This window comes from Capra hircus, chromosome 14 (assembly GCF_001704415.2).
Source record: "Capra hircus breed San Clemente chromosome 14, ASM170441v1, whole genome shotgun sequence".
NCBI classification, from domain to species: Eukaryota; Metazoa; Chordata; class Mammalia; order Artiodactyla; family Bovidae; genus Capra; species Capra hircus.
The window spans coordinates 81,093,054-81,117,593 of record NC_030821.1 but is presented as its reverse complement, the minus strand read 5'-3'; the positions used below and the strand labels follow the sequence as shown (position 1 = coordinate 81,117,593).

General features: G+C 60.7%; 3 protein-coding genes across 3 annotated transcripts in view; 2 read left to right on the top strand and 1 right to left on the bottom strand.

Annotated features, from left to right (window-relative positions):
• On the bottom strand, nucleotides 794-4,090 carry GRINA (glutamate ionotropic receptor NMDA type subunit associated protein 1). Its single transcript, XM_018058698.1, has 7 exons — nucleotides 3,926-4,090; nucleotides 2,532-2,919; nucleotides 2,339-2,451; nucleotides 2,071-2,271; nucleotides 1,826-1,954; nucleotides 1,584-1,727; nucleotides 794-1,504 (listed from the first exon to the last, which is right to left on the bottom strand). The coding sequence occupies exons 2-7, from the start codon at nucleotides 2,893-2,895 to the stop codon at nucleotides 1,355-1,357; spliced, it is 1,101 nt and encodes a 366-aa protein (XP_017914187.1). The 5' UTR covers nucleotides 2,896-2,919; nucleotides 3,926-4,090; the 3' UTR covers nucleotides 794-1,354.
• On the top strand, nucleotides 6,760-13,658 carry PARP10 (poly(ADP-ribose) polymerase family member 10). Its single transcript, XM_018058697.1, has 10 exons — nucleotides 6,760-7,166; nucleotides 7,244-7,498; nucleotides 7,570-7,806; nucleotides 7,882-8,456; nucleotides 8,577-8,798; nucleotides 8,917-9,013; nucleotides 9,204-9,845; nucleotides 9,934-10,067; nucleotides 12,824-12,995; nucleotides 13,085-13,658. The coding sequence occupies exons 1-10, from the start codon at nucleotides 6,989-6,991 to the stop codon at nucleotides 13,429-13,431; spliced, it is 2,859 nt and encodes a 952-aa protein (XP_017914186.1). The 5' UTR covers nucleotides 6,760-6,988; the 3' UTR covers nucleotides 13,432-13,658.
• The window catches only part of PLEC (plectin), a gene marked incomplete in the record, with an annotated part of 47,447 nt that continues 37,666 nt past the window's right edge, over nucleotides 14,760-24,540 (top strand). Inside the window, 1 exon segment of the mRNA XM_018058696.1 lies at nucleotides 14,760-15,513. Coding sequence (XP_017914185.1) covers nucleotides 15,321-15,513 — 193 coding nt within the window.

Genomic DNA, 24,540 nt, shown 5'->3' with positions numbered 1-24,540 from the left:
AGTGGACAGCAAGTCCCATGAGCGAAGGCTGGTCAGGAGTGTCCACTGGGCTGGGGGCTCAGGAGGGCTCAGGGCCGTGGAGGGACCCCTCTGTGAGGAGGGCGGGGATAAGGGCAACTAGCTGACGGCTGGTGCACATGTCAGAACCGGGGCAGCAGGGGTAGGCTCTGGAGCGGGGACAGAGAGAGCCACAGGAGGCCATGCAGGACCAGCTGGGGCTGAGGCCATGGAGGGGCGGGGTCTGAGGAGACTGCTGGAAGGTGCCAGAGGCAGGCCAGGGGGCCTCAGGGTCTCCATTCCGCTTCGCCCTGGGGGCCTGGTCTGCAGGTGTCTGGGGGGGCATGCAGTGCCACCTGTCAGGTGACCGCTGATGGGCTCCCAGGGGCCTTTCAGAGCCAGAGGAGCAGGACAGTCCTGCCTGGGGGGGTGGGGGTCAGTGACCCGTGCCACTGCCCCTCAGGCCCGGGATGGGGACGGTGAGGTCTCACAGGACCCTCTGTCACACCAGGCAGGTCCCAGGCATGGGTGGCAGATAGCATGTGATCTGGGAGCCCCGGGTCCCATCCATTAGCCAGGCCTCCTGGCACAGCGCTCAGGACGTGGCTCGGAAGGCTGCGAGGAGGTGGAGGCATGGAGAAGCTGCTGCCCTCACCCTCCGCCAGAGCCAGGCCCGGCCAGCAATGCCTGTCCGGCTCCTGCCTGTCCGGGTCCTGCTCGCCGCCTCACTCTGGCGACGCCTAGACCCCTCCCTGCCTTGGGGAGGAAGCGGCAGTGACAAGAGTGAGGAAGGGAACACAGAGCGCAGAGGGTCCCGTTTATTGGAATTTTACAGACAGTAGAATGAGAGGAAGGCACCCTCCTGACCTGGACTGTTCCCTCCTCTCTGCCCTCAAGGGCTCAGCACAGGGACGAGACCCTCACCCAGCAGGTCCCCCAGAGGGCAGCACTCCAGTGGGGGGGTGGGGGAGGCTGTATGCCGAGCCAGGGAGCGGGGACAGGAGGGGAGACGTGCACCCTCACCTCGTGGCTCCATCGCTCGCCCCTGAGGCCTGGTGTTGCCCCCAGACCCTGGAGTGGGCTGGCAGACAGGGCTCATGCAACACTGGGTGTGCGGGAGGGGGCACGGAAACCCAGCCCCGCTGCCCTGTGGCGGGGTAGGACGGCTGGAAGGGGCCATGCTGGCCGTGGCGGGTCCGGACAGAAATGTCTGCAGTGTACACACGGGAGGGTCGAGGGGCTCCCTGTCGCAGGCAGCACACGGGGACGAGAGAGGGGAGCTGAGAGGAGCTGCCACGCTGGGGTAGGGACCAGGCCGGGCATGCCACCTGAGGGGCCCCACACGAGCGGGCTCAGGCTACTCCTTGGCGCGGCCAATGATGGTGAGGATGTACAGGAAGATGTTGATGATGTCCGTGTAGAGGTTCAGTGCAGCGAACACGTACTCCTCCGGGCTCAGGGACAGCTGCTTGTTCCCCAGCAGTAGCTGAGTGTCCACTGCCAGGAACTGGGGGTGACAGAGTGGCCGTGTCGAGAGACAAGCCCCCTGCCCAGCCCGCCGCCCAGGCCTCAGCCCCATCACTCACGCAGGTGAACAGCAGAGCACCCAGCGAGGCGTACACGATCTCCAGGACGCGGCTCCGGATGAAGATGCAGAGGATGGCGAACAGGATGAGCACCACCACGCTCACCAGGAGCACGCCCACGCAGGATGTGAAGTCATAGCGGGTCTGTGGGCACAGACGCGTGCAGGGGGCACTGGCGGCCGCTGCCCCAGGGCACCTCTGGGCCCCGGGGATCGGCAGCCCTGCCCCGGGGGGCCCCTCACCTGCATGGAGAAGATGACCACTGTGAAGCAGACAGTCGTGGTGATGCCTACAGCCATGATGACTGCCTCGGTGTTGTAGAAGCTGGCGATCATGCCCACCATGTAGGACAAGCTGACAGTCAGGATCGACTGCGGGGAGATGGCGTGTCAGCACTCAGAGCCTCGGCCCCTCCCACCCCGCCCCACCCCCTCTGTTGCTCCAAAGCCTGAGACGTGGGGTGCTGAGGCAGGGCCCTGGGAGTTACCAGCGCAACAAGGTTCCAGGGGTGCTTCCGCCGGAAGTCCCCACAGCAGCTGAGGACAATGAGAGAGACGAAGAAGACGGCATAGGAGACGTAGTAGGTCCAGACGTTCTCCCGGACAAAGCCCTTCACCTCCCCGACGAAGGTGAACACAGCCACAGTGGACAGGGTCACAGACAGCTGCAGGGTCAGCACCAGGAACACCTGGGGAGGGAGGCGGCTCAGAGCCCCGCCAGCACAGCTGCCCACACCCCCAGCCCCCGAGGCCCACCTTGCGGATGAAGGCCTGGCGAATGCTCTTGTCATCCCAGTTGGTGGCAGGGAAGTCCTGGTTGTCATAGTAGGATGGGGGCCCCTCCTCGTGATAGTTCCCATGATGAGGTGCTGAGGAGCAGGACGGGCAGTCAGCACCCCTCACTCATGTGGGAGCCCCTGCCCTCGCCCTGCCCTGCCCAGATACTCACAGCCAGGGTCCTGTGCTGGGAAGGCCTGTGGCTGTCCGTAGGGGTTGGGGGGAAAGGGGCTCTGCGGATATGGCCCCTGCGGGTATCCCCCTGGTGGGTAGGGGCCCTGGGGGTATCCCCCTGGGGGGTAGGGGCCCTGGGGGTAGCCCCCAGGGGGGTAAAGGCCCTGTGGGTAACCACCTTGGGGGTAGGGGTTGGGGCCCTGGGGATACCCTGGCTGGCCATAGGGGGATGGCTGGAACGCGGCCTGTGGGTAAGGGGCCCCTGGGTAGGGTGCCATGGAGGGCTGGGGCCCTTCCGGATATCCAGGGTTGGGGGGAGGATAGCTGTCCCCAGACACCAAGAAACTCTTTTCATGGGACATGGCCTCAGCTTCTGTGGTCTCCCCCTAGAGGACGGAGAGAGAACAGTTAGCCTGCCGCGACAGAAGCCAGCCAGGCGCCCCACCTGCTGCCGGGAACCAGGACGGAAGGAGCGGGATTATGACCTCTGCCCCAGGGCAGAGAGGAGTCCCAAGCTGGGGGTCAGGAGAGGCGGGTGGGGGCCGGCTGGCTGCGCTGGCGGCTTCAGCAGGGGCCGCCACAGACCGACCCCAGAGGGGGAGAAGGGGAGGGACGAGGGAGTGACTTTGTCAGCCTCGGGATTCTGGGGCTTCCGCGGTTTCTCACAAGCACCTCGAGGGGCCCTGTCACCGCTGCTGGCGTCTTCGGGTCAGAGCTCATCCTGGGTGTCGGCGGGGGGCGCGGTCGGGGAGGTGTGGGGGTGTGCCCGGACCCTCCCTTTCACATCCCGCCCCTTAAGCAGCTTTAAGGGGCCAGGGCAGGCGGCTATTTCTATCCCAGGAAATCCTCACGCCATCTGTGATCAACCAGAGCCCTGAGCCCCTCTCCCAGAGCAGGGCCCGACCGTCCCTCGCTCCCGGGTGGGGGCAGCAGGCCTGGATCGGCTGCCGGGCTGCCTGCCGGCGGGGTACGCCAAGAACAGCGGGTTGCGGGGGTGTGTGGGGGATGGAAGAGACCAGAGGGCGCGCAGGGGAACAAAGCGAAGCGGACGTGGGGGCGAGGCGGGCGGCGGGGGCGGCGGCCAGGGACCCCGCACCGAGGGCGGGGTGGGCCCTCTTGCCCGTTTGGGGGGCGCTCGAGCGGCGGTTCCACTGTCGCAGCGGCGCGCCGCCCCCGCCCGCCTGCCAGCGCGGGGTCCTCCGGCTCCCCGCCCCCGCCGCCGCCGCCGCCGCCGCCGCACCCCCCTCCCCGGCCCCTGCGGGCCGCGCGGCGGCTGGACCGACAGACTGACCCACCGCGACGCCTTTCGGCTGCGCAGGGCTCCAGCGGGGGTGGCAGCGGCCGGCCGGCTGAACCGGTAGACACGCGGCTGTGTTAGGGCCGGGGACTCACCAGTCGCGGGGCGCCTCAGGACGCTGTGCCCACTGTCCGCTGCGCGGCCGCGGGGTAGGCCACCGCTTCGTCCGCACTCGCAACCGCACCCGCACCCGCTACGCTGCCGGCTCGGCTGGGCCTGCGCCTGCGGCTCGGGAGACGCAGCGGGGCCGTGTGACGAGGCGGGGCCGCGGGCGGGGCCTGGGGCGGGGCCGCGGACGGGGCTGTGCGGGAGGGCGGCGCCTCCCCGGATGGATCCTGCCCCATTCCGCCGCCCTGCTGGTGTCTTTCTCGCGCTCGTCCACAGAGAGTTGGGCTTGGGCTCTGAGAGCTGTAGACCTGGAGGCTGACACCTGGCCTCTCCAATTTGGGTCAGAGTCGAGAAATTTATTCCTAAATTTGAGATTTGCTGAGTTTTGACTAGCACTCTCCATCCGTCCTTGACCTTGAAACCCCACTTTCCATTTCATCCAAGGCTATCCCAGATCAACAGACCTGATTGTATAACTTCTCAGTCCTCTCCATTAAGCTAGTCTAGGTCCCTACTAGATCATTTATTCTCACTTCACAAACTCACAAACAGTAAGGGTGGCGTTCTTAGCCCTATTTCTCTGCTGAGGGACTGAGGCTTAGAGATGCCCCAGAACCGGAGGTCAAGTTAACTTCCGTGGGCTTCAGTGGTCTTGAGAAGAAGCACTGCCTGCCCCAGTCAGGGACATCCCCTGGGGTGCTGTCTCCTGGAGTCCCTGCAGGAATGCCTCTCCCCTTGGGGCCTAGGAGTCCTACTATACTTTCTGGACTCCTGGATGGTGGCCTCTCCCAGGCCTGGCAGTGGTTCGGAAAGGCTCTGTCCTGTGCAGGGGATGTGTTGGTTCCGCGTTGAAAAACTGACCCCAACGTGGGGAAGCCCTGATCTGTGCCTTTGCACATGTCCTTGGCATAAATACCCCATCATGGCTTATTTCGACTGACCACCAGTTTACAAACTGACTCACAAAGATTCCCCCAAATTGAACAATGTTGTCGTCATGATGTGAGTTGTTCCGGCACACTGCCACCTGGGGTAGATCCTCCACAGTAGGTATAGGTATAATAAGTAAATTATACATTGTGTTAGAAGGCAATGAGTTCCAGTCCAGTTCAGTCACTCAGTCATATCCGACTCATTGCAACCCCATGAACTGCAGCATGCCAGGCCTCCTTGTCCATCACCAACTCCCAGAGTCTACCCAAACTCATGTCCATTGAGTCTTGAGTCGGTGATGCCATCCAACCATCTCATCCTCTGTCGTCCCCTTCTCCTCCTGCCCTCAATCTTTCCCAGCATCAGGGTCTTTTCAAATGAGTCAGCTCTTCGCATCAGGTGGCCAAAGGATCGGAGTTTCAGCTTTAGCATCAGTCCTTCCAATGAACACCCAGGACTGATCTGCTTTAGGATGGACTGGTTAGATCTCCTTGCAGTCCAAGGGACTCTCAAGAGTCTTCTCCAACACCACTGTTCAAAAGCATCAATTCTTCGGCACTCAGCTTTCTTTATAGTCCAACTCTCACATCCATACATGACTACTGGAAAAACCATAGCCTTGACTACATGGACCTTTGTTGACAATGAGTTCCACGAGAAGACAAAGCATAGAGCAGGCAGGGGTGACTTCAGGTTTTGTACAACTAGAAGTTAATACAATTCGAGGGTCCTTTTTTAAAGAAAAAAAACTAAAAATGACAAAAGTGAAGTTGAGGTCAGGGCTTTAGGAGGGTCCTTGAAGACTTTTAAGTTCAAGTTAAACCTGCCACCAAGAACCTAGTAAGGTGAGTTGGGGGGAGGGGTGGCCAGGTGGCTCTGTGGGAAAGGCTGGTCTAGAAGAGGGAAGGGCCAGTACAAAGGTGTCAGGGAGGGAGGGTCTGCTGCACTGGATGACGGAGCGTGGGGGATACAGGGGCATTCAGCCAGCAGGGACTGGGGCCTGGTCAGTACAGCCTGACCGGTCTTCCAAACAACTTTGGCTTCATCATGGTCCAATCTCTAGCAGCTGTTGGTGTGACTTTTAAGGCCCTCTGTTGAGGTTGGACGGTGCGATAGGGCAGGAGTGGCAGAGAGAGATCAGTTCAGAAGTCAGACACGTGATCTAGACGAGAGATGACAGGCTCGGACCAGGGTGGGGGCAGCTCAGGGTACAGGCTGGATAGGCCCTCAATCCCTTGCAGAAGTAGCAGGGGTTAAGGGGAGTTTTTGTGGCTGAGGGCTAAGTGGGAGGTGGGGGTGGAGAGCACTGTGGGCACAACTCTTCCAGAGGCTGGAAGCCAATGAATACGGGCACCAGGGAAGGGGTGACTGGATGGCAAGAGGGAGTGTGGGTTCTAAAGGTGCAGCCGGGCGAGAGGCATGGCAGTGCCTTGGGCCAGCAGTGATGGGGACGTACCTTCGCCAGGTGGGAGGTCGGCCACCTTTGAGTTGTTGAAGGGTGAGTGCAGGTGCAGGCGCCAAGGTTGCTGGGGAGAGTCGAAAGCCAGCCTCAGCCAGACCCAAAGTCTCTGCAGTGGGGGAAGGGAACACAGAGGCTTGAGGTCTTTGAGTTGGGGGCAATGACTCAAGAACCCCGGCGTATTTACCAGCGAGGGTGATTGGCCGTCTTGAGGTTCACAGGGAAGGGCCAGTGGGAGTGGAGGACCTCCAGGGGCCACTCCCCCCATCCTGCAGCCACTGGGCTGGGGTGGGACAGACGACAAACGGACGGGACTGGTGGGCGGAGGGCCGGAGGGGCGGGGTGGGGGCAGGGCTGGAACATCCTGCAGGAGGAGCCTGAAGAGGGAAGCACGTGAAAGGCCACACTCGCACAGCACTGCTCGCTCCTCCCTTCCTGCAAGTTTCGCTTTTGCTTTCCTGTCCCAGGGTGTGGGGAGGGAGTCCTGGCTGAAGGCCTGGGTTGGGGCAGCTCAGGCTGGGGTCGGGGAGCGTAAGTGGGGGATGTAGGTCGCCTGCACAGTGAAGGGGACGTCAGGGAACGCTACCAAGGGACCCGGGCTGCGTGAGGTGGAACGGTGGGGCTGCTGCCTACCCCCTCTTCTGGCCCCAGGGTGGCGATGGGAGAGGCGGAGGTGGAGGCGGGAGCGGCAGTGGAGCTCAGTGGTCTGCCCCCCAGCGTCCCAGACGAGCTGCTCACGCTCTACTTCGAGAACCGGCGAAGCTCTGGGGGTGGGCCTGTGGCGAGTTGGCAGAGACTCGGCCGCGGGGGCATCCTCACCTTTGAGGAGCCTGCAGGTGAGGGACCGACGGAAAGGGACAGCCTGGGCCCCTCTGGCCGCTGGCCCTGACCAGCACGCTCCCCTCGCCCGCAGATGCCGCGAGGGTCCTGGCCTGGCCAGAGCACACTCTGCAGGGGGCTCGGCTGAGCCTTCGGCCAGCCCCACCACGCGCCTCTGCGCGCCTGCTGCTCCAAGGATTGCCTCCTGGCACCACACCCCAGCTCCTGGAGCAGTACGTCCAAGCTCTGCTTTGTGCCGCCGGGCACCCGGAGCAGCCTTGCCACACTTTGGCCAGTCCCCGACCAGATCGTGCCCTGGTGCAACTGCCCAAGCCCCTTTCTGAGGCAGGTAAGAGGCGGGATTGGGGCGGCCTGCCTGTTAGGGGAGGCACCCTGTGCTGACTTGCATCCTCCCCGCAGAAGCTGGCGTCCTGGAGGTGCACGCCCGGGCCCTGGGCCTGGAGGGGGCTGAGGTCTCCCTGGCCTGGGTGCCCCAGGCCCGGGCAGTGCGTGTGGTAGGAGGTGACCCCCCTGCAGACCTGCTGCTGCTGGAGCTGTACCTGGAGAATGAGCGCCGCAGCGGCGGGGGGCCCCTGGAGGGCATGCGCAGCCTCCCAGGGCACCTGGGCACCGTGGTCTCCTTCCAGCACTGGAGGGGTGAGTGGGGCAGGACAGGGCTGTTCCCTACCATGGCTTGGAGCCCTGATGACCTGTTCTTTCCCTTCTTCCAAGTGGCCGAGCGGGTGCTGCAGCGGGACCACCAGCTGCAGGGCTCACAGCTGAACCTTGTCCCCCACTACGATGTCCTGGAGCCTGAGGAGCTCACTGAGGATGCCGGCGGAGGGAGCCACCCAGGCAACTTGGGGCCTGGGGCCCCCAGGCACATTCTCCAGGAGGCAGGAGGACCAGCAAGGGCACAGCATTATGCTGGGGATGTCACACTGGGCTCTGAGGAGGCGCCAGGGCAGTCAGGAGCTTCTCTGAGCACAGGCCCTTGTTTGGACAGCTCGTCGCTGGCACGGGCCAGGCCAGTCAGCTCAGGGTCTTCAGAAGAGGAGGGACCGGGGAGCCCAAGGACTGTGGGGTCTCCGGACCCAGTGGAGATCGCCATGCGCTCTTCAGAGCAGGTGGCGTCAGTGGGCTTGGGGCCCGCGGGGTCACCGAGGCAGGAGGGCCTGGTGGAGACGGTGCTGGCAATGGAGCCGGGAGCAATGCGCTTCATTCAGCTCTATCATGAGGACCTTCTCGCCGGCCTCGGAGACGTGGCTCTCTTCCCGCTTGAGGGCTCAGATACGACTGGATTCCGGGTAAGCAGCCCCTGAGGAGTCCTCACCTTTAATCCTCCTCTGCTACTGGGGGCTCTGGGTGCCTTTCCTGTGCCCTAAACTTGCCAACTGCCCCCCCACCCCCGCCCCGTGGTCCTGCAGCTCTGTGGAGCCCTGGCCCCGTGCCGGGCAGCTGAGGAGTTTCTGCAAAGTCTGCTGGGTAGCGTTAGCTGTCACATGCTAAGCCTGAAGCACCCAGGCAGTGCCAGGTTCCTGCTGAGCCCAGAGGGGCAGCACGTTCTCCGGGAGCTGGAGGCACGGTTCCAGTGCGTCTTCGGGACAGAGCATCTGGCTGGGGCCATCCTGGACATGGATCTGGAAGAGGTGGACATGGAACCTGCCCCGCCCTCCCCTTGTTCCCCCCACCAGGCGCTGCCTCCACCCTTGCTCAGACGCCTTGGGGGGCAGGTGTCCTGGGAGCCTTGACACTTTCTCCCAACAGGTGGGCCCCACTGAGGCCCTGCAGGCCCTCCCTGGGCTCTCCTCCACCCCGTGGCCTCCAGACGATCCGGACAATGACCAGGAGAACTCAGGCCTGGGTAGGGATCCCTGAGGCCCCGGGACATCCTGCAGCCCTTTCTTGACCTCTGGCAGCTCTGTGCTGCTCTGCACTGCGCCCATCGGCTGAGCGGATACCCTCCAACCCCTGTCTCCATCTTCCTCCCGGCCCCTGACTGCCCGTCCTGGCTGGGCTCGACCCTTGACCGGGTGCCTCTCCCTGCCCCCCAGAGGAGGTCCGAGAGCTGCTGGCCACCCTGGAGGGCCTGGATGGCGAAGACTGGCTGCCGCTGGAGCTAGGGGAGGAGGAGCCTGAGGGGCAGCCAGAAGAGGAGGTGACACCCCCCAGGTCTGGGGAGGGGCCCTCGGCCCCCAGCACGAGAGAGTCTGGGCGGCTGCAGGAGGAAGCCGAGCTACAGCTGGCGCTCTACCGGTCCCTGCAGCCGCGAGGCCAGGGAGCCGAGCAGGAGGAGGCTGCGCTGCAGCAGGCCCTGGCCCTCTCCCTGCTTGAGCCACCCCCCCTGAGAGGGGAGCAGGAGCTCCTCTGGGGCCAGGGCCCGGGTGGCTGGGCCCAGCTGGAGGTGCACGCCGCCTTTGAGCGGGATATGGACGAGCTGGACCGGGCCCTGGAGGCTGCCTTGGAGGTGCACATCAGGGAGGAGCTGGTGGGGGCCCCGGGCTGCGTGCTGCCCGCGGAGCTGTGCGCCCGCCTGGAGCGGTGCCATGGCGTGAGTGTTGCTCTGCACGGTGGCCACATCGTCCTCCGCGGCTTTGGGGTCCAGCCTACCCACGCGGCCCGCCACCTGGCAGCGCTGCTGGCTGGCCCCCGGGATCAGAGCTTGGCCTTTCCCTTGGCGGCTTCCGGCTCCACGCGTGAGTCTGCAGGCTGGGAGGGGGCGAGGAAGGCAGGGGCCACCGGTGCCCTGGGCACGGCCTACAGCCTTTTTCCTTCCTGCCTCAGTGCCACAGCAGAGGCCAAAGGAGCCCCTGGGCAGGCTGGAGCGTCTCGCTGAGAGCAGCAGTGAGTTCCAGGCGGTGGTGCAGGCTTTCTGTGACACACTGGACACGGCCCACAGCAAGATCTACGTGGTGCGGGTGAGGCCACTCTGTCTTGCCGCCTCTGGTCTCTGGACTCCTGGCACATTTTGCTTGCAGAGCCCGTGGCCAGGGAGACAGAAAGCTGTGGAGGTTGGGGGTCCCAGCCCGGGTCCCCACTCTGCCAGTGACAGTCAGGTGCAGAGCGTGGGGTGCTGGCACCATCTCGTGGCTTCTCTGAGGATTGCTCCTTCCCCAGACTGCACCTCTGGGGGCTCCCCTGCCCGCCATGGGGGTGGCTCCAGCAAGAAGAGGGCTGGCTGCAGCCTCCTCCTGCATTCACTTGTAAAAAGTGGCAGCTCTGAGTATGGTCTCCTTGCCGAAAAGGCTGGGAACTACTAGTGGGGGGCCAGAAGGAAGGAAAAGGAAGCTGAGAAGGAGAGGCTGCAAGGCAATGGGGTGGATGATGGAGGCAGTGGCGTCCCGAGGGCCGGTGGGGTCAGAAGGAAGGGCTGAGGAGGAAGCTGAGCCAGGCTGGTTGGCTCTGTGAGAGCAGTGCCCAGAGACAGGATAACTGAGCACGAGCTGGGCTGCACACTCAACGGCCAAGGGGCCGGAATCTGGGGCCAGCCAAGAGCTGGGAAGCCAGGCGGCCCCTTTGACTCTTGAGGCACCGAGCTGTGGGTGGGTGGGCCTGGGGTGGGGTAGCAGCATCAGCAGCCTGGATCTGGTCGGAAATGCAGAAGCCCAGGCCTTCCCCAGCCCTGGCCCGGTCAGCCAGCAGCAGCACCACCGCTCTCCTGGTTCTGCTGTAACTCCACAGGGAGGACTCTGCTTCCATTTCTGGACTTAGCAGCCATCACCCCTGCCCTTTGCAGAGGACAGACCTCCTGCACTCGGGCCCCAGGCTCCTCTTGAGGTTCAGCTGGTTGCCTGTGCAACTTCTTCCAGCAGGACCTCTGTGACTCACGTGGTCCGCTTGAGTCTTTTCTCCACTTAATTTTAGAGACTGTCTCTTGTCTCCCTCCAGAGAAGATGTGGAGAATGGACTTCCCTTCTCCCCGTCATTTCTTCCCTCTTCCATCTCACATTTGGTCAGTGACATTATTTTTATGTTGGCAAGGTTGACAAACCAACATCATCGTCTGACTGTCATGAAGCTCCATGCTTGGGCCATCAGTTCAGTTCAGTTGCTCAGTCGTGTTCAACTCTGTGACCCCATGGACTGCAGCATGCCAGGCTTCCCAGTCCATCACCAACTCCCGGAGCTTGCTTAAACTCATGTTTGGGCCTTAGGTTGATCAATATGATAATGAAAAAATATTTACCACTGGACCAGAGAGGGCAAAGGGGAAGGAAAAACCTAGTTATTAAAACCATGTTGCCTGAAAGAGAATATTCTAGGAGTCAAGGGCAAGTGGCCATTAATTTCATTTACTCTCTGCGTTTTTCTTTGGCGCTTGGCTACTGAGTTTCTCCTGGTGACTCCGTCACCCTCTTGCATAGTTTCCTTTTCTGTTTAGTAGAAGTATCTCCTTGAGTGAGTAGTAAACACATTGGACTTTTAAATTTATTTTGCCTTTTGCAACTACAACTTGATATTGAAATTTTTTCAAACAAAACATGCTGTGTTTATTAAAATATTTCTATGAACTTAAGCACAGCTGATTCTTATGTGCCTTAATCTGTCCTTATTTTGTTTGCACCATAAATAGTGTGGCTGGGTATAGCAATCAGGATGAACATATATTTTCCTTCAGATGTTTGGAAGACTTAACTCTTTTTCTTTCCTTCTCAAAATTTTTTTGTTCTTGGAAAGGTTAGAAAAAAACCCAACAAAACCCTTCTGTGGCCTCTTAGCATTCCAGTATTAGTGGTGAGAAGCCCAGTATGAGAATGTGAGATTTTTTCCACTTTTGTATATCGACTTCGGTGTGTGTGTGTGTAGTCTTGCAGAGTTTCCTTTCACTTTGAAGGCTGATGTTTTCCCAGCAGGTAGGGGCCATGGGTGTGCCTTTCCCATCGTCCTTGGCATTTCTTTCCATCTGAAGATGCCACCTTCAGCTCAGAGAAACTGTCTTCCATCAAGCCCTTATTTGCTCCCGTCACATCTGGTGTCTTGTGAAGTTCCTACTACTGAGATCTTAGACTTCCCGGCCCCTCTCCCACATCAGTCCTCTCATAGTTCCCAAGTCTTTCTTTAGCTCTGCACTGAGTCACTTCCTGATCTCTATCTTCATCTTATTATTTAGCTTACCCACTGGATGCAGTTCAGCAATTCCATGCTTAATGTAAGAACACTCTAATTTTCAGACTGTTTCTTTTTCACAGTAGGTAATCTTGTTTCATGGATACAATATTCTTTTGCATCCGTCTGAAGTGACGAGAATTTCTTAAGAAACTTTTTGGGTCCCTGAGTCGGCTCCTCCTGGTTGACTACCAGGTCGGTCACCAGGTCTCCCATCACTGAGAAGTCCGGGATATCTCCTGGCATTGAGGATGAAGTCCTGCCTGCAGTACAGGCACCGGGCTCAGCCTCTCTCTGTAGAGGCGTGGCTGTGGGTGCTGGGTTTTGGTTAGTGGATGGGTTGTCCACCTGCAGCCCCCTCGGAAGCCCTCCGGTGCCACTTGGGGCCCTGTGGAGGTGGCGAAGGTCAGCCTCATGTGGGCTACTGAGTAGAGCATGGCAGAAGCTGTGAGGTCTCCCCACGCTCTGAACTCCTCCAAGAGGGCTCTTTGGGGCTCAGCCCTGCTGGGTGGCCCAGAGGCACAAGTAGCCTGGCTCTGACTGATCCCACCCCGACCCCCTGCCTCAGGTGGAGCGCGTGCTACACCCACTGCTGCAGCAGCAGTACGAGCTGCACCGGAAGCGCCTGGAGCAGTGCTGTGAGCGGCCGGTCGAGCAGGTCCTGTACCACGGCACCGCGGTGCCAACCGTCCCCGACATCTGCGCGCACGGCTTCAACCGCAGCTTCTGCGGCCGCAATGGTGAGGCCTGGGTCCCTGCGGGGGCGGAGGCTCTGCTCCCTGGAACCACCCTGACCGCCCCCTCCAACCCCGTACATTACCCCCCGCAGGTGCGCTCTATGGACAGGGCGTGTACTTTGCCAAGCGTGCCTCCCTGTCGGTGCTGGACCGCTACTCGCCCCCCGATGCCGAGGGTCACAAGGCAGTGTTCGTGGCACGGGTGCTGACCGGTGACTACGGGCAGGGCCAGCGCGGGCTGCGGGCACCCCCTCCGCGGCCCGCTGGGCACGCGCTCCTGCGCTATGACAGCGCGGTGGACTGCCTCCACCGGCCCAGCATCTTCGTCATCTTCCACGACACCCAGGCGCTGCCCACCCACCTCATCACTTGCAAGCACAAGTCCCGGTTTCTCCCCGAAGACGCCCCTGCGCCCCTGAGCACCTCCCCAGCCACCTGACCCTAGAGGCCCCCTCGGCCCGGCCTCCCGCTCCCTATTGCCCCGCATAGCCCTACCGCCCCGCCTCCTGTCGTGGTGCTGTGTCCCCCCCTTGGGCAGGGTTCCCCCCACCCCAGCTTGGGCCGGGCCGACCACCAGGGGTCAGCAGAGCCCGGGTGGAGGGTGGCCGGGCCAGACCTCGCCCGAGCGCGACTGTGTCGTTTGAATAAATGTGCCTGTGAAACCTGGCGGGGGCCCTGCTGGAGCTCTGGGTCCGACCTGTTTTGAGGGTGGCTAGGGGCGGGGCCGAGGCAGAGCCGCAGCGACTGGGGGGCGGAGGCCGACCCGGCGCGCCCCCGAGCGACCCCGCGTCGCCCTAGTGTCACGCACGCTCCCCTAACGGCGTCTCCTTGGCGACGGGCGGCCCTCTGCGCGCGGGGAGTGAGCTGTGCCCGGCGGCGGAGGCGGGGTGGGGGGCGCTGTCCCAGAGCAGCCGCGCTGGCGCTCCGGCCCCGCCGCCACGGGGAGCCCTGGCCCCGCAAGCACTCGGGCGCCAGGACCGCACGGGCGGCGCTCGGTTAGGGGCCGGGGCGGGGCTCTGGGCTCGCCCCGCCCGCACAGCCTGCGCAGCTTTCCCGGCACCGGCAGTCCGGCCGCACCGGCCGAGCCCAGCGGAGCTGAACCATCGCGCAGGTAAGACCTGGGCCCGGACGAGGAGGCGCGCGGCGGGCGGGAGCCGCGGGATGGGGTGGGGGCAGCCCGGAACAAGAGGCTGCGTCGAGGCCCTTCCTCCCTCGGGAGGATGCCACCTCCGCGCGAGGAGACTGCGGAACTGGACGGGCGGTGCCCGGGGTGTGGGCAGGAAAGGCTGCCGGCGGGGTGCGGCTGGCGGCGGGGCGCCGGTCGGGGGGCTGGCCGGGAGGCAGGGTGCGGAGGGGCTGTGCAGGGTGGGACGGGCCGGGGCGGGGCGGCCCCCAGCTCGGTGCCCGGCGTCTCCTCCCAGCACAGAGCCCACATTGTGCCCCCGCGCCAGCTCAGCCCCGCCAGGACGGAGCCCCGTTCACCTGCACGCCCGCGCTTGGGGCCCGGGCGCTGAGGGGCGTGCGCGCGTCGGTGCCTGTGCGCTTCTGCGGCCCCGGCTGGGCGTGTGCGTGCCGCGCAGGGCGGGCTGCTGGAGCGGCGGCCCAGGCTCCCTCCCAGCCTCCCTGCAGCAGAGCTCCTGCGGCCCACGCCGATGCGGCTTCAGCTATTTATAGGGCTTCACTGCGGAGACCGAGGTGGGGCTGCGCTGGGGTGGGGTAAGGCGACGGGGAGCCCTGTTGGCTCGGACAGCTTGGTGGTAGAGCTAAGGTCGCCGGCTTGAGGTCTGGGTCCTTCCCTGAAGGCCTCTGAGGGGAGGGGCAGCAACCAGTGGTTCCCCATGGCCTGTCTTGTTTGCTGATCGGAGGATTAGGGGAGACAGGGTCCAGGTTTGGCACAGAGGAGCCAGAGGCCAGTGTCGGTGTGATGGGGTGGAGGTTGGAATCAGTGGCCTCTGAGGGGGTGAGCCCCTGGGCAATGGTCTGGAGGGGCCAGTGTTTGGGTGACTAAGACAAGGGAATGGCAGTGAGTGTTGGGGGGTGTCAATATCTCAGTGCTGCAAGGAGTGAGGTCAGTGTCTTGGGTGGGGGGCGGGGGTCACTGTGTGGATGTCTGAAGGATGAGCTGGAGAGGTGAGGCCAACCGTGGTTGGCGGGAGAAGGTGGTCCGTCCTGTCGGGGTTGAGAGGGTTCAGCGTGTGGACGAGGCAGGACGTAGGAGCGGTGTGGGTGACAGTGTCCTGTTTAGGTTAAGAATGTGTAGGTCAGTGTGGGGTAGTGTGCCCCCATACATAGAGGTGTGATCCCCTCCTGCTTTCTCTCCAGGAGGCCATGTCGGGCGAGGACCAGGAGGTTCGGGCAGTGGTTGAGGATGGCTCCAACGGGGGCAGTGGCTCGCCCAGCCCTGGGGACACGCTGCCCTGGAACCTGGAGAAAACCCAGCGGAGCCGGCGAGGTGGAGGTGGCCCCGGAGGAAATGGGAGTGTCCTGGACCCTGCCGAAAGAGCAGTCATCCGCATTGCAGGTAACGCTCAGGAACTCGGCCTGTCCGGTTCATCAGCTCTCACCCGTTGGCTGAGCCCCTGCTGTGTGTTCTGCGCGGGGCTTCTGGAGTCAGAGAAGAGGCCCGGGGCGGCTTGCAGGGCGGAGCGGGCCTCTCGGTCCCGAGTGACTGCGGGCAGCACAGCGCCACCTGCTGGCCGCGCCCGGTCAGCTGCACGAGGCCGGAGGTGGAGCTTGCGGAGGGCGCCTTGCCGCTCTCAGGACGAGCCCTCAGGCCCCAGTGATGATGACACTTCCTTAGGTTGCTGGGGCAGAGCCGCCTCCCAGGGAGTAGAAGCATGTAGGGGCAGGACAGGAGGGACCACCTGGTTGGTGGAGCCCCAGCCCCTCCCTGAGCCAAGATCCGGCCTGGCCTCCAGTAGCTGCCATTCTGGAGGAGAAAGGGGAAGGTCCGGGGCAAGGACCCTGACCGTGGGGGCTGGCAGCAGACAGCGGCTGCGCCCTCTGGGAATTAGGTGACGGCTTGTGCTGAGAAAGGAGGAGCCAGCTGGGGGTCTCCAGGTCAGCCACGTGGGCAGGACAGAATGATGATGAGGGGGTGGAGGGGGGCGCGGCGGGCGGCACCCCTGCAGGAGGCCGACGTGGGTGGGAAGAGGCCAGGAATCCCAGTGCTGGGCGGGACGGTGTAGGCGGCAGCGAGGGACGTAGTGGGTGGGAGCACAGGGATAGCTTGTGGGGGTGTGGGGAGCTGGAGGGTGCCGCTGCCCGGGGCCTTGTGGGCGCGGCTGGACCGCGGTCTTTTTCACATGTCACATCTGGATGTGAAGGAACGAGGCCCTCTCACTCAAGGGAAGGTGAATCCTGAATGTGCTACCGCAGCCCGGACCCCGGCGCTGTCAGCGCCCCCACCCCATCCCTCCGTGCCGTCCCGCGAGCCCTGGAAGCCAGGGGCTTCTGGACACGGGGTGCGCAGCGTTTGCAGCTGGAGGAACGCTGCTGGGGCGTTCCGGGGGAGGGCGTTTCTCAGCCCTGGGAGACGGGGCTTGCCAATCTGATGGGTGGCAAGGACATTGTCTTTTAAAAAAATCATATTTTCTTCTGTACATTCCTGATTTCAGCCCTTTTATTCGTAATTTTTAAATTTTCTTTTTAGCTTAAGAATTTCATACCGAAAACACTTGATCTCCCAGGTTGCAAGGGAAAGCTTCTTGGTAGCGGCGGCGGGGGCGGAAGCGGGTGGGCGCGCCAGGGGCGGCCAGGTGAGCTCGCTGGGTCTGGCGGCCAGCGAGGAAGGGGGCCCCTGCCAGGCCAGGCACGCAGATTTCGGGACGTCGTTGGGCAGGCCACCGGGTCGGGGGCGGGAAGGGGGTGTGCGCCCCGCCGGGAGGAGCGCGGGGCGGAGACTAGGAGCCTCCGACGCCGGGAGGCGCCGGGGCTCGCCGCCGCCGCTCCCCCGGGCCCCGCCCGCCCGTGGGGCATCCTGGGTGCGGGGCGGGGCGGGGGCGGCTCCTTTAAGCGGCGCGCGCGGCTGCAGGGGCCGAGTGGCCGCCGGGGACTGGAAGCCCGCTCTGCGCCGCAGCGCCTGGCTTGTCCCGCGCCCGCCGCCGCCATGGCCGCCCTGCCGCCGCCCGACGAGCAGGACTTCATCCAGGCCTACGAGGAGGTGCGCGAGAAGTACAAAGGTACGACCGCGGCCCCCGCCCACTCTGCGGGCTGCCTGCCGGCCGACTGGCCGGCCCTGACAGGTCCTCCGGCCCGGCAGTCCGGCCTCTGTCACCTCGTCTGCGGGGGTCGTCCCGATCGGAGCCCAGACCCCCGGCTCACCCCCCAGCCTCACTCGACCGGCGCGGCCGCCGGCAGCGCGCTCGGCAGAGCCCGGTGGTCATGCCCTTAATAGGGCATGGTGCGGCGCGGGCGGGTGGAGTGGGCCGCCCTGGCCAGTGTCCTGTGTACGGCGTCCGTGCACAGCAGACACGTGGGTCAGTCTAAGCTGTCCCCTACCCCTCGGCTGGGCGCGTCCTCCAGGAGCGCGGGTGGCCGCCTCTGTCTGGCAGTGGGTCGCATAGCTGCTGTCTTTCCTCACCTCCCCAAATTGGTGAGCACCTAGGCTGCTGCCCAGCCTTGGCAGGGACCCTGCGATACCCCTTTACTGTCCGCTGGGGAGCAGCTGTGGGCTGGGGAAGTCAGGTCAGCCCCCTCTTCCTCTCTACAGGAGTCCACTCTGGGGCTTTGGCAGACCTCTGCCCCTGCTCCACCCGCCAGGGGCCCCTGGGTCTGCCCAGGCCTCACTGCTGTCCGCTGCCCGCAGCCCAGCTGCCTGGGGCATGAGCTCTGAGCAGGCATGGGCGCAGCCCTGGCCCCTGGCCCACAGAGGCTCAGCAAGGGTCGAGGTGGGGCGCTGGGCAGCGCTCAGCCAGAGCAGGTCCCAGCCCACATGGCTGGTTAGGCTGGCTCTGACCCCAAGGGCAGTTCAGGGAGAGAGGTCCTGCTGGGACCTTGCCTGGAGCCCTGGGCAGCCGCTGTCCACCCACTGACCTCACCCAGGCAGGGGAGGTTTCTCCAGGCCCTAGGCTCATCTCTGCTGGGCGGTCGTCCACTCATGGCTGTCCGGGCCCTGGCCGGGTAGACGTGCTGCGCGCTTCCTCCGCCAGCACTGTGGCCAACCTGCTTGCTTCTGTGACCAGTCGCTTGGGCTGGAGACACTGCTGTGACTGTGAGCTCCTGAGCCTGCAGGGAGGGAAGGTGCATCTTGGGCAGGCTGGCCTGGCCCAGGGGCGTCTGTCTGGACACGTCCAGGGCAGGGGGCAGCCGCCCACCTGGGCCGCAGCCCTCCTGGCAGGCCCCAGGACGGAACTGTTCATGAATTGGCCGCTCTGAAGGAAGTGGGGACGTCGCACAGAACGAACAGCGCTCTGTCCAGCACCTTCCTGTGTGGCTCCAGAGCCTGTCAGGAGGTCAGGCTGGAGTGTCCCGGCCTGAGAAGCCCTGGCCCGCTGCTCCCTGGGGTGGTGCCCATCTCTCAGGAGTGAGGCCTGACAGGACCCTGTGGGCTTCTAGGACTGGCGTGGAGCTGCCTTGGCCGTGCCTGTTCTGGCTGGCCTGGTTGCTGCACGCGGGTGCAGGGTGCCTTCCTGAGGTGGCCAGTGCCGTGGCTCAGCTCTGATTGCGGCATTGGCCTGGGGCGGCTGAGAGCAGCGAACTGGGGGAGCAGGTGTGGGGGCTGCTGGTTGGGGTAGGGAAGGCTTCTGGGGGACCTGAGTCCCTCAGCTCCTGGCTTGAGCCATGGGAACGGGCAGGGGGCTGGGCTGGGCCCCGGCTGATCAGGGCCACGGCCAAGGCCCGAGGATGGTTTCAAGGAGGCAGAAGAGGCTGGGCTGTGGGCTGCGGGCCTGACTGCTGTGAGCCCCTCGGACCCATGGAAGCCTGAGGTCCTGGCCCATCCGCCCCCGGCGGCGTGGAGTGCTGCTCGCAGCGGAGAAGAGGGGTGAGGCCTGCTGGGCTGGAGACAGGAAGGAAGCAGGGGTTCCCCTCCGGGGGCGCAGTGAGCACTAACATGCTCGGCCCTCAGGGACTCCTGCCCAGCTCTGCACACCCGCTTCTGGTCACTCTGGCCGGGGAGGGCCTGGTGCCGCCTACCTTGCCTCATCCCCGCTGGCATTCTCCCTGCCCCCACCCTTGCCCTGTTTGCCCTCTTGGACGCACCTTCCCATCTGCCTCCAGAATCCAGCCTCTGCAGTGACTTTCATGCCCTCCCTGGACCCCGGGGCACCTCCCTGTCCACACTGGACCTCACAGTCCACACTGGATGTGTCACTCCCCTGGAAATCCCCCACGCTCCCACTCCCCGAAGCGTCCTGCTCCTCCCAGGGCCTTCTCCACTTCCTGTCTGCCGGCCCCTGGCTCCAGGGCAGATCCCCACAGGGCTGGAGAGCCAGGCGGGGCTGGGGGAGGCTGCAGAGGCCTGTGGTCTCTGTGGGAGGGCAGGGAGGGGGAGTTCAGATGATGCAGGCCAGGCTGTGGGGGGAAGGTATATGGTGAAAGAGCCCCCCAAAGCCCCGTGGCGGCCCTTTGCACGCGGGTCCAGAGGCCTGTCCAGGCAGATGGGACACAGAGTCCAGGACAGGGAGTTAGGTGGTCCAGCCAGGAGGGTCTGGGCAGCCTGTAGAGAGTTCAAGGCTGTGTCTCGGGGCTGGGAGCCTCAGTGTGGATGGGGGGAGGGGGGCTGGAGGGTGCCTACCAAGCTACTGCCGTGGTCCTGGAAGGGGCACGGACATGGAGCGGGGAGGGCAGAGAGAAGCAATGTTGGCAGGGGTGTTTGTGGGGGCAGGTCCTCCAGGCAGGGCTGGGGTAGGGGGTCTGCTGGAGGCACCCCCAGGAGACCGTCGGCTTAGAGAGGGTGGCACTGGGAGGCGGCGACAATGGTGTGGGGAGTGTCCTTGAGTTCGCAGGACGTGTGCCTGGCTGGTGGGGTTCCCTCACCTCCCTGTCTGGCCCCTCACGTGTCCCACCCCGTCCCATCCTGGACTCGGCTACCTGTGTCCCTGGCACCAGCCCCAGGCTCTCAGCCAGGACTCAGGGCGCTTGCAGGGTGAACAGGTGATCGCATGGGGTGTCATCTTTGGTGGCCAGAACTCAGTGGGCAGGATTGGGGTCTGGCAGTTATTTGGGGCTCATTGGAGAGGGCTTTTGGTCTGTTTATGGTTAAAAGCTAAAAACAGACAGAAAAGCACTATGAGAATATAAAGAAAAAAAGTGAAAGTCTCACTTTGGGTCCCTAGTCTCACTGGCTGGGGTGACCATAGTGTGTGTGTGAGTGAGAGAGAGAGAGAAAAACAGAGAGAGAATTCAGTGGTTTTAGCAAATTAATAGACTTGTGAAGTCATTCGCACCATTGATTTCAGAACATTTACAGTCCCCAGCCCCTGGCAAACACTGATCTACTTTAGGTCTCTGTGGATTTGCCTGTGTAGGACATTTCGTATTAATGGAATCATCCAACTTTGTGTCTGGTTTCTTTCATGTGGTGTAATATTTCTCCCATGTCATAGTGCGTGGTTCTTCATTCCTTTTTATGGCGGTATGATATTCCGTGGTGTGGATAGACTACGTTTGGTTTACCTCTTTCTAGGGTGATGGGTCTGGGGGCTGTTTCCACCTTTGGCTATTGTGAATATGCTGCTGTGAACACTTGTCTGCTGGTTTTTGTGTGGATGTATGTGCTTATCTCTCTTGGGTATATACCAAGGAGTGGAATTGCTGGAACATGTGTTAATTCTATATTTAACGGTTTGAAGGACTGCCAGATTGCTTTGCAAAGCAGCTGCACGGTTTTGTGATCCCATGAGCAGCGTGTGAGGTGTCCAGTCTCTCCACATCCTCACCAGCACTTATTATCTGCTATTAGGGATCCCCGGGTAGCTCAGATGGTAAAGCGTCTGCTTGCAATGTGGGAGACCCCGGTTTGATCCCTGGGTGGGGAAGATCCTCTGGAGATGGAAATGGCAACTTAGGAAATTCCATGGGTGGAGGAGCCTGGTAGGCTACAGTCCATGGGTCACAGAGTTGAACACGACTGAGTGACTTCACTTTTGATTATAGCCATTCAATCCTAGTGGGTGTGAAGTGGTTTCTCTTGATTTTGATTTGCATTTCCTGATGATGTTGAGCATCTTTTCTTCTGCATATTGGTTATTTCTGTGTCTTCTTTTGAGAAGTGTCTGTTCAGAGACTTTATCTGTGTTTACCTTGTTTTTTTTTTCTTTTTATTATTGAGTTGTTAGTGTTCTTCATGTATTCTAGATATAAGTCCCTTATCAGAGGATTTGCAAAAATATTCTCTGATTCTATGGGTTGTCTTTTATTTTTTTGATGATGTTCTTTGAAGCACAAGAGATTTTAACAAGTCCAATTTATCTATTTTTTTCTTGGTTGCTATGCATTTGGTGTCATATCTAAGAAACTGTTGCCTATTTCAAAGTTACGAAGATTTATATGTATGTTTTCTTCCAAGAGTTTTATAGTTTTTGCTCTTACATTTTGTTCTTTTATCTATTTTGATTTTTTGAATATGGCATGTGGTAGTGGTCCAACTTTATTCCTTTTTTTTTCTTTTTGCCACACAGTTTGTTGATTCTTTGTTCCCAAACCAGGGATCAAAGCCAGGGCCCCTGCAGTGAGAGCGCTGAGTCCCAACCACTGGACCTCCAGGGAAGTCCCCCAACTTTACTCTTTTGCTTGTGGATATCCAGTTGTCCCAGCACCATTAACTGAAAAGATTCTTCTTCCCCCACTGAATGGTCTTGGCACCCTCATGCTTTTTAATGGATACAGTACTAAGCATTCCATTATGTGGAAGTACCTCACCTTATTCATCTGGTCCCTTTACATTTGGACAGTTCAGTTCAGTTCAGTCACTCAGTTGTGTCCGAATCTTTGCGACCTCGTGAACCGCAGCACACCAGGCCTCCCTGTCCATCACCAACTGCTGGAGTCCACCCAAACCCATGTCCATCGAGTCGGTGATGCCATCCAGCCATCTCATCCTCTGTCATCCCCTCTCCTCCTGCATGCAGTCTTTCCCAGCATCAGGGTCTTTTCCAATGAGTCAGCTCTTAGCATGAGGTGGCCAAAGGATTGGAGTTTCAGCTTCAACGTCAGTCCTTCCAATGAACACCCAGGACTGATCTGCTTTAGGATGGACTGGTTGGATCTCTTGCTGTCCAAGGGACTCTCAAGAGTCTTCTCCAACACCACAGCTCAAAAGCATCAATTCTTCGGTGCTCAGCTTTCTTTATAGTCCAACTCTCACATCCATACATGACCACTGGAAAAACCATAGCCTTGACTAGACGGACCTTTGTGGACAAAATAATGTCTCTGCTTTTTAATATGCTGTCTAGGTTGGTCATAACTTTCCTTCCAAGCAGTAAGCGTCTTTTAATTTCATGGCTGCAGTCACCATCTGCAGTGATTTTGGAGCCCAGAAAAATAAAGTCTGACACTGTTTCCACTGTTTCCCCATCTATTTCCCATGAAGTGATGGGACCAGATGCCATGATCTTCATTTTCTGAATGTTGAGCTTTAAGCCACTTTTTCACTCTGCTCTTTGACTTTCATCAAGAGGCTCTTTAGTTCTTCTTCACTTTCTGCCATAAAGATGGTGTCGTCTGCATATCTGAGGTTATTGATATTTCTCCCGGCAATCTTGATTCCAGCTTGTACTTCCTCCAGCCCAGCATTTCTCATGATGTACTCTGCATATAAGTTAAATAAGCAGGGTGACAATATACAGCCTTGACGTACTCCTTTTCCTATTTGGAACCAGTCTGTTCCATGTCCAGTTCTAACTGTTGCTTCCTGGCCTGCATACAGATTTCTCAAAAGGCAGGTCAAGTGGTCTGGTATTCCCATCTCCTTCAGAATTTTCCACAGTTTAGTGTGATCCACACAGTCAAAGGCTTTGGCATAGTCAAGAAAGCAGAAACAGATGTTTTTCTGGAACTCTCTTGCTTTTTTGATGATCCAATAGATGTTGTCAATTTGATCTCTGGTTCCTCTGCCTTTTCTAAAACCAACTTGAACACCTGGAAGTCACGGTTCACGTATTGCTAAAGCCTGATTTGGAGAATTTTGAGCATTATTTTACTAGTGTGTGAGATGAGTGCAATTGTTTGGGCCTATCATTAAAAGTGATTGTATTTTGGGACTTCCTTGGTGGTCAGTCCAGTGATTAAGAGTCCGCCTTCTAATGCTGGGGACTCAAGTTCGATCCCTGGTTGGGGAGCTAGGACCCCACATGCCATGGGGCAACTAAGCCTATCCACCACAACAAAGATCCTGAGCGCTGCCACTGAGACCTGATGCAGCCAAATAAATGAAGAAATATTTTACAAAATGATTGTATTTCTAATTTGGCCCCTGGTGTAGATGACCCAGCAGGGCTTTCTCCCCTTGTCTCTTCCTCTCCCCTCCTCCAGGGGAGCTTGGGTCATGAATTAGCTGGGGAAGGGTCTTCCCAGCTGGATGGTCAGCGCTTGGCAGGGACTGTTCCTGTTGCCCTAGGGCCAGGAAGGAGGAGGGGGCATCTGCTACCCATATGCATCCTGGGGTGGGGTGCATCCGGAGCCCGTGCTGCAGGGAGGAAGGGCCTGGAAGGATCCCAGAGGCTGGGAGATCTTGGGCAGGCTGGTGGTCAGGTGGGCCGGGGGCAGCATGGGGGCTGGGGGCCGTGGAGTGGGGAAGGCGTAGCTGGGGGTTCTACCCCCTGCTTTGGGTTCCTGTGGCTGCCGTAACAAATCGCCACAGTCTGGGTGGCTTAAAACAACAGAGGTTTTCTCTCACAGTTCGGCAGGGCCGAGCGCCCCCAGAAGCTTTGGGGCAGGTTGCTTTCTGGCCCCCCTATCTTCCAGTGGCTGCATCCCTGCAGTGTCGTCTCCATCTTCAGCATGGCCTCCCTTGCATCTTCTCTTCTGTCTCTTGTAAGGACACTTAAGGCTGGACTTAGGTCTTCCTGATAGTCTAGGATGATCTCATCGCAAGAATCTTAACTAAGTTACAACTGCAAAGACCCTGTTTCCAAAAGTACCTTTGACGGTTTCTGTCTGTTTTTGGAGCCACCATTCAGTGCACTGCCACCTGCCTTCTGAAATTCATGTCTGTCATGTGCGAAAGGCATTTGCCTCTCCCAGCATCCCCAAGAGTCTTACAGCCACAACACTCAGTCCAAAATCTCACCTAAATCTCATCCAAAGCCCCACGTCTCATCTCAGTTGTCTATATCAGGTATAGGTAAGATTCTGCATACGGTCCACACTGGGGTGAAACCCATCTCAATTTGTGGACCTGTGAGCTAGAAATCGAGTTGTATACTTCCAAAATATAATGTTGGAGAGGCATAGAGTAGACAGCTCCACTCCGAAAAGGAGGAAGAAAAGATAAAGGGGTCACCAGTCCCCAGCAGGGCAAGTTCCAATATGGCTGAAGGCCTGAGAACACCCATCGGGGGCTTGATGCTTTGCTCTCTGTACCTTCATCTCTGCCGGCCTCTGT